The following is an 8771-nucleotide window of genomic DNA, read 5'->3' on the forward strand; positions in this document are numbered from 1 at the left end:
ATATATATATATTATAAACTCAAACCTTTCTAAGAAGACTTTGAGGACATATATAAAATTTTGATTAGGTTTAAGTTTTAGGGTTTCCTATTCAAAGCTTTATTTACCACTTTATTAGGAGTTATTGATGATTGATAATATGATCTTTGAGTATTCTACAGAATCAACAAGTGGTAATTTATGTCTATTTTTATAATATTTGTGAGCGAAAGAGGCTTATAAATGCCCTATCTTTCAGTATTCTTATTAAATCAATAGATTTTAAGAAGATTTATCATTTTTTCTTTTTTGTTACGCTACCACTCCACGGATTATTTAACTTGAGCATCTATGTAATGCTACGTTAGTGTGTTAATGTCAAACTTTAACATTTTAGTAGGAAAAACACAATGTTATTCTTGGTGCTAAATAGCATATGCTATACTTGGTGACAAGAGTCCACCAAATTTTAGCGTTTGATTGTTTTAGTTGATATGTTTATCTTTTTCATTTAGTTATAACAACATTGGCATTTCAAATTAATTTAAAACTAAAAGTTTATTTTTACAACTTTCAAAACTTAATAATTACAGGGTGCGTTTGAAATTGGTTTCAAAATGATTTTTTTTTTCAATATAAGTAAAAAGGAGATTATTTTGAGAATCATTCTAAGACCGATTCTGAAATTGTGTTTGGTTGATTTTTTAAGAGATTGTTTTGAGTATAATAAAAAGGTAAAATCGTGTTTATTAATTAATATATTATAATATTATTAATAAGTACCAAAAAATGAAAACTAAAAAGTGAAAATAACTTTCAACTGTTTTCTAATTCCTTCACAAAAACTATTCTCACTGTTTTTGTTTTCGTTTTTAAAACATTTGCTAAACAAACGTCGTTTCGTTTTCATTTTCATTTTTTACTTCTCGAAATACGTAAAAACTGTTTTCAAAAGTGGTTCTAAACACACACAGTTTCTTTCTTGACACTGTTTGCTAAGTGAAACCTACTTATGCTCCTAGTAGTAATGGGAATTAGTTTTCAACTTGCACCAACCATATTTGGACAAGCAAAGTATTTTTAAAAGAACCCTTCTAACGGTGCTTTTAACCTACAAAAATCTCTGAAGATGCTCCAATGAATACTTCTAGCACTTGAAGAAAAATCATGTTTAAAAGCCTACAAGAGGAATCATGCTGAGAATCAATCACCTTCAAACGTAGCAGTTTTGCAAAAGTTAACTATTGTTACACATTAAGAACCAATCTTTAGTTAAATTTGAGTAGATTTAGTAAAATTAATTAAATACACTGGTTGGTTCCTTCGCATATAATCATTCACAACTTCAAAGTATCATATCTTGCCAGTTTCTGACATGATCCTCTTGATCTCTTCTATAAGGCAATCTTTCTCATCCAATAAATCCTCGTTCTGTTTCTGAAGCTCTTCAATCTGCTTGGTCTGCTCAGAATCCTTCCTAAAACAACATAATTCTCGGTTAAATGAATTTATCTTGAAGAAAACTTGGTATATAAAGAAGGAAATGAATGCGAGTTCTTGGCACAAAAAGTTATTATATGCTAGATATTAGACCAAACTATCCGCATCGGAATATAAATATAGATAGATGGATATGGTGTGGGGCCTATAGCTCCCAATTTACTGATAACAAATCAAACCATCAGGATTCGAATCTTGATGGACACGCGCACACATTCGCGTATTTAGCCAGTTGAGCTAGCCTCAAGTGCAAATAAAATTAAATTTTTGATTGAAAAAAAGCTTAAAAATTCATTAAAAATTTAAAATTTATGAGTTTCTTAAAATCATCAAAACTAGAAACAACAAAGTCATAAAAGATTTAGCATGTGTCAGCTTAATTCTTCTGATAAAACTTCATATAGCAGTCATTGGCTGTAAATAAACAATCATTCAGTGGATGAGGATCACTTTCTACATACAAGGCTTGGACATCATTGTTGCTAAATCATTTGCTCCTCAAGAGCTAAAGCACTGGTCCAGCATTATATCACCTAAATTTCATGCAAGGTCTTAATTTATATATTAATAAGCTTATCCTAAATTTGTATTCTTCACTTCATAGGTCATTTTCGTGGTAAATATAAATGGATGTCAGTCTGTTTTACAAGCCCAAGAGTCTCAAGTAAAAGAAAGTTGATTGTCACCATTACCTATTCATGAAGGACAAGTTAAGTTTGAGCGATCGAACTTCCTTCTCAAGAATTTCACACCGCTTCAAGACAGATTGCATATCGGACGGAATTGCTGGAGTTGAATTTCTTTCCTTTGCTTCTGCCATTCTACACACACACACACACAAAAGAAGAAGAATCCGATATCAATAAGATCTTTCCAGCTTAAAACATCAGAGTACAGCCTTTATATTCTGTCTTTCTTCATTCCACATTGCCTAGAAATGTTGAATTAGTTATTTTTCAAATTTTCTTTTCACTGGAACGAAGTAAATTGTTAAAAATTCTTGAATTTTTCCAGACAGTGGTGTGTACAGTTTTTGCACTTTTAAATGAACTTGTATAAAAATATGCACCATATTACAAGAGAGAGGTATATTTTTTTGGTTCCAATGTAGGAATCTAAATCCAAAAATTACATACTTAATACACATAGTGAACGCTTAAATCAATCAATCTCCATAAATACAGAGAAGAAAAAGGAAAAAGATTCTGAAGTTCTAAAGACTAGCAGTAACATACTTTCGTGATCTCTCCACCCTACGCTTTTTTGTTGCGTCCTCCTTGTCAACTGCAAGATTGTTTTTTTTATAAGAATGAATGTTGTAAATGCAACTATACATTATGTCCTCTTAATGTCAAGACGTGCTTGTCATATGAAAATTTGAGAAGTTTTCACTTGCATGGAATATGAATCATGTATCTTAACTCAATTTGCATACAAACAATGTCGATAATGCCAAAAGTTTTTAGTGTTTTCATTTTTTTTTCTCAGGATATCTGCATGACTGGCCAATATTTTTGGATCTACTTCCTTCAATTTATGTCCGTATTTCAGCAAGGTATTGATTTACTAACGGTACATAGGTTTACGCAATGCAAGTAAATCACCAATTTATTTGTAACAAATCAACTAGATCAGTGATGTATAGGGATAAATCACCCATTTACCCTACAAAAACTGGACATAAACTAAAGAGAAAAATGATATTCTTTCGAAAGGAAGTGTCCAAAACGGACATTTCAGTATCATACTGTGCTTCTTGGACAGAGATTTGAATAAAGTTTTCCATGAACTGAAGTACATTAGACTTTGAAATTTAATCAAGAAAGCACTCAACAGATTTAGAAATTTCAAGCTGAAACTCATAATCATGCTTACTTACCTGAAATAGCCGAAGTCACGGATCCATGTCGGTGTAGATTCCCCCTCTGTGAAAGATATCCGGGTAAAGAATGCAGGAAAGTTGAAACTGAATTAATATATCTTTTTAAAGGTGAGTTTGAAATTCATTTTAAAATAATTTTATTTTTTATATAAAAATAAAATAAAAATATTTTTATTTTTATTTTGGAATTATTTTTAAAAATATGTTTGGTAATTTTATTTAAAGATTAATTTTAATTTTTAAAAAAACTGAAAACATGTTTAATAGTTTAATTTTTGAAAACACGAATATTATTTAAAATAATAATATATTAAATAAATAATAATTAAATTTTAAATAAAAATACTAATAATTAATATAATAATTGAAATTATATTATAAATAAATAGTAAATAATTTAAAATAAGATAATTTAGTGAATAATTAGTAAAAAAAAAAATTTACTTAGTGAATAATCTTAACTTATATTACTGTCATACATACAAATCTCATATTTAATCATATAAACACACGACACATATTTTTAGATATATTCTCAACTAAGTCTCTTGTCTAACTGTTTTCTTTGAAATCATAGGAGGAAAGATATAAAACAAAAATAAATAAAGTCTCTAAAACATTTTTCTAATGAACTAGCACAGAGAAATCATAGTCATATCTTTGGCTTGAAACTACATTTATAAGACATGCAAATGCTTGCATTTTTAAAAACATGTAATAAATATTTTAAATACTATTCAAGGTTTCCTTTCCTTCACTTCAACTGTTCAAGGCTTCAGCCCAAATTGATGAACTTCTCACGAACCCAAAACAACCCGAACGCGAAAAAAAAAAAAAAAAAGAAAAAAATCTACTCTCATTAGACTTCTCAAGTGCAGATTAGCTCAGAAGATAAACAACCCAAAATTGATGAACTTCTCACTAACCCAGCCAAGCATAACCCCAGCATCATCGTCGTCGTCATGAAGCAACCCGTCGAACTCGCGAAGCAACCCGTTGAAACCCATCTCTGCTAAAACGACACAGCTCCACAAAACCAAAGCGCGAAACCCTAGACCAATCCAAACAATCTGCAAAATCATGTCCTCCACCCCAGTCGCCGCCCTTGATGACACCGCCCTCGACCACACCGGCGTCAGGCTTACGCTGAAGATCGTCGAGAACGCCAGCCTGCTCGCCCACTGCTTCTTCCAGTGGGCCGCCAATGTCATGGAGAAGCATGGCGTTTCGCAGAATTTGGCCGCGTTTAACGAAGAAAAGGAAAATGGGAAAATGAAAACGATTTGTAATCGTTTTCAAAATGTCTGAATATTTAGGAGAAAGAAAGAAAACATTTTTATTTTTGTTTTTCGAACAATGCGGTACCAAACGCAATTTTCAGAGCATTTTCATTTTTTAGTCCTTGAAAAATGTGAAAAATGAAACTGAAATGGGTTCCAAACAGGCACCAAGTCTCTTAAAATACTATAGTCATTATCTTTGATCAAAGTGTACCTTTCGATCATCTTTCATATTGCCAATAATCCGTTCTCTGATATCTGCAGTTCAACGAGAAGAAACTTTTAGTCTATAGAAGAAAACTAGTTTTATGCTTTCACAAAATACAAATGAGAAAAGAAAAGTCCGTCTTTTGAGATGTGTGACATTATTTGGGTGCTAAGTTTATGAATGTTTAGAGTCATTCATATGACCAATATTTTTTGGCCTCATATATAGCATGTATAATTCCTGAACGGTGCAACCAATGGAAAGAATCTGAACAGTACAGTACTTTGACGTTTTCGAGAGATCTAATTCTTTATGTCAAATGTAATGTAACAACTATATATTTCTAGGGGACTTAGAATGTTGCCTACATATTTACAATTAAATTAGGATATTAATCTTATAATCTGGACAGAAATGTCTAAGTGAATCCATTTTTAACTTGTTTTGCTCATAATATACTTTTCAAGTGTGAATATGTATCAAGATAAAACTTCAAACAGTGAAATTAACTATCAGAATGTTTCCATATACTCATATTTTCAGACTTATTCCAAATGGACATAGATATGATTGAACTAACACATTCGAGTTTCAGATAGACAAAAACAATGCTCTCTATAAAAGGAACTCATGTACGATGAGCACTTAAGCTTCTAAAAGCGAGTAAATAACAAGTTCAAAGGTAAGGAGTAGCTATTCAAGAAGACTACTTGGGATATCTTTTTATGTCAACTAATACCTTTAGCTCTAGAGCCATTTTCCGAACTCCTATTTCTAGATTGTTTCCTTGAGCTTTCAGAAACACTTATAGCTTGACTGGAGTTGCTGGGACCGTCACATGCGTCAAAGCCGGATGAAAGAACTGGTGCAGCTGCAGAGGATTCACTTTGGGAAGGTTCTTGGGAAACTCTACTTAATTGAATTGGGTTTGTCGAATTCACAAAACCATCCAGTTCAAGCTCCATTGATCCATCAATCATTTGCATAACTCCACCATCCTTAACTTGCATAGGGGATACTTCATGAAAAGTTAAAGGCCTTTCATGAATCTGGTTCCTTTGTCCTTGAATGAAGTTGGCACTAACCATAACTTCTTGAGCGGGAAAAACCCCATTATAGCTGTTATGTTCTAGAACTTCTTTTTCAGTCTGGTTGTTAAGCTTCTTGCGCTCCAATGTTCCTTTTAGCATACTTACAAGAGAGGACACTTTATCCATCTCAGCAATTGGTTTGGTGTTAAAAGTCGAGGAGGAAGAATTCGACGGTGACATGAATGTATCCATTTGTCTGGGCATCTCACTCACGGGACCATTAAATCCATTTGGATATGGATAATCTTGATTCGTTGTACAGATGCCACGCATAGAAGTGTTGTGAATGCCTTCCAAACCTAGTGTTGTTTGAGCTGTTTGCATGGTGGCATACTTCCTCCTGCAACCAATGTGTACTTAAATGAACTCCTCTGTACATGGAGATTTTAATTGAATTGAAAAGAAAATGATGGACAACATCATGTCCATATGATTTCAGGGATAAGTACTAACTAGCAGAAACAATTGAAAAAAAAAAAGTTTACATTGCCAAATAATTTCATTAGATTAGAACACGAAATTGCTCCTTTTGGATTCTATAGCATTCCATGACAAACTATTGTTGATTTCTACAGTTATTTACTAATAAGTGTGCATGAAAAAGTATTGATACCGCAACTCAGAGGATCGGCTTCTTGTCATCGGTTGAGTACTATGAAACCATGCCTACACAAAAGTGAAGTGTGAGAAAAAGAAACAATGATATAGATTTACTAAACTGAGTCATGAAGGTTATCAATCTAGACAAACCTTAGCCAGACATAACTCACTAGCTTGCAATCCCTTTTCAACTGCATTCCTGAAAACATTAAGAACGACCTAGCTCAAAAAACATAATAGTAACAGTAAGAAAGAAGCATCATTGTAACACTGTCACAAAATAAATGTGTAAATGTGTGTTTAAATGCGCATATTACAAGATAGTTTACTAGAAGAAAGCAGTAAACACCTGATTGAGTGATGATTGGCATTGCCTGTGATATCATCAGTCACGGCATTATTTTGTGGGAATAAATTGTCATTGCTTCTTTTCTTCTGAAGTATACCAACATGTTGCTGACCATTCAAATTGGTTATTTCTGTGGATATCCTGCACACGTCATTTGCTTAGAAAATCTAGTTAGCCAAGGAATTTTATGAAAGAATTACTAGTAGCAGAAACGCAGTAGTAGAAGTATCTAAACGACAAGATTTCAGCGGAATTTCCTCTAACAATTACTCAAACAGAAGATGACTAGTTCTTTCCTTAATAAGGACAAAACTTAAGCACATTTGACATGCCCATTATTAATTTCATTTAAAAATTATGAAAATCATTGTTGATATTGCAGCAGCGCTGCTGTTAGTGCCACCGGTTCTTCTAACATACATAGGTAAGATTAGCACCAACTATTAGTGTTTGAAGAATCCATAAGTCTGTAAGAACTTGAATCTACTAACCTCCGTGATCCTTGTCGAGTTCGGTGCACCATACTTGGTGGGTTGAAGCAATTATTCTGGAAGCAGATATACATGAGGTAGAGAAAAAAGTATGATCAAGAAGAAATGAAAGAGCGAGTGATGTCAGACAACTCAAAAAGAACATGAGGTATGCAAGTAAACCAGTTTTCTTAAAGAACCCTATATGTAATAAGTTTTGATAAATATAATCAAAATACCATAATTCTGTGGTTCTCTCCTAATCTACAGAGGAAAGCAGAACACAAAAGGCAGAGAATTGGCTGTAATAAATACTTTTTTTACACTTTATTTTTGGTACCGCAGAAGACTGTTACCCAGAGAGATGAACATCGATCATTTTGATTTTAAAGATAAAAAGTCAATCAACAAGGACGAAATGGACGCTTGCCTCTCCATCTGTTAGCCAGCTTCTGAAAAGCTCCTCGCTGTCCGTACGAAAGTTTTGTGAAAGATTCTTAAATCCCATCATGTCCATAGGTGTTATAGACATTCCCACTGAGCTCTCCATATAAGATCTCAGAAATAATTCCTCACTGGTGTTCCTATACAAGTCCGAAAGCCCTCTTCCTTCCATCTCCAGTGAACTCCTCTCCCCTTCACTGCTTATGATCACCGGAGATCGGAAGGACCTTTAATCCAGCTCACAAGCTCCGAATTTACAAAAGAATCATTAATACCAACAAGAACTAAAACTCCAATTTAGTAAGCGAACTATAAATTAAAATACTTTCTCCAATAACTCTGACCCGAAACAGAAACACAACTTTCCTCCTCCTACCCAGAAAAAGATGGCGGATTTCCGCTCAATCAAGAATCAACTTAAAATACAGACCTTTCGCAATTCACTTGACTTTAAGCCAAACCGTGTCTCAACAGTACAAACACCATGTGACTGTGCCCACAAGCAAACTTCAACCCCAACAATCAACAAAACAACGAAAACCTCCAAAATAAAAAATAAAAATTGAGAAAAAAGCCATATATACTAAGATTATACGTCACCAGTTATGCGTATTTTATATATATTTAAGAAATATTACAAACAGATGATGGGCAGTGGTCAATAGGATTATAATATTAACTTCGTGGGAATCTATGATGTTGGGGTTCTCTTCGAGATTCCATATGCCACAGATTGTCTTTTTCTTTCCCATGAAACGTAATAAATTTGATGGGGCAGTAACTAAAGAATTGACTGAAGAACATATCAATTATTGTTCAAGCTTTTGTTTTCATGTTATGTTAGAAACAAGCCTATGGACAATAAAATATTTGCAAGCGGCGTAGTAGTACCTAAAGCACAGCGAAGAAGTGATGGAAGCCATGAAAGAGACCTCTTCCTTTTTTTTTTTTTTTTTTTTTGGCTGAGG

At 33.2% G+C, this 8771-nt stretch overlaps 1 protein-coding gene across 1 annotated transcript; it reads right to left on the reverse strand.

Moving 5' to 3' along the window:
* Window positions 1-1177: 1177 nt before the first annotated feature.
* LOC21389786 lies at window positions 1178-8329 on the reverse strand. The gene is made up of 11 exons (XM_024162776.1): window positions 7790-8329; window positions 7381-7436; window positions 6890-7030; window positions 6691-6739; window positions 6554-6606; window positions 5589-6280; window positions 4856-4899; window positions 3359-3404; window positions 2715-2763; window positions 2172-2300; window positions 1178-1456 (listed from the first exon to the last, which is right to left on the reverse strand). The coding sequence occupies exons 1-11, from the start codon at window positions 7973-7975 to the stop codon at window positions 1333-1335; spliced, it is 1569 nt and encodes a 522-aa protein (XP_024018544.1). The 5' UTR covers window positions 7976-8329; the 3' UTR covers window positions 1178-1332.
* Between the last annotated feature and the right edge of the window lie 442 nt (window positions 8330-8771).

This window comes from Morus notabilis, unplaced genomic scaffold (genome assembly GCF_000414095.1).
Source record: "Morus notabilis unplaced genomic scaffold, ASM41409v2 Scaffold1026, whole genome shotgun sequence".
Lineage (NCBI taxonomy): Eukaryota > Viridiplantae > Streptophyta > Magnoliopsida > Rosales > Moraceae > Morus > Morus notabilis.

Coding starts and splice junctions, on each gene's coding strand:
- LOC21389786 (XM_024162776.1), bottom strand. CDS start 7,975: ATGGAAGGAAGAGGGCTTTCGGACTTGTATAGGAACACCAGTGAGGAA. Junction 6,740..6,889: donor GCCAATCATCACTCAATCAG/GTGTTTACTGCT, acceptor TAATGTTTTCAG/GAATGCAGTTGAAAAGGGAT. Junction 1,457..2,171: donor AACTTGTCCTTCATGAATAG/GTAATGGTGACA, acceptor ATGTTGTTTTAG/GAAGGATTCTGAGCAGACCA.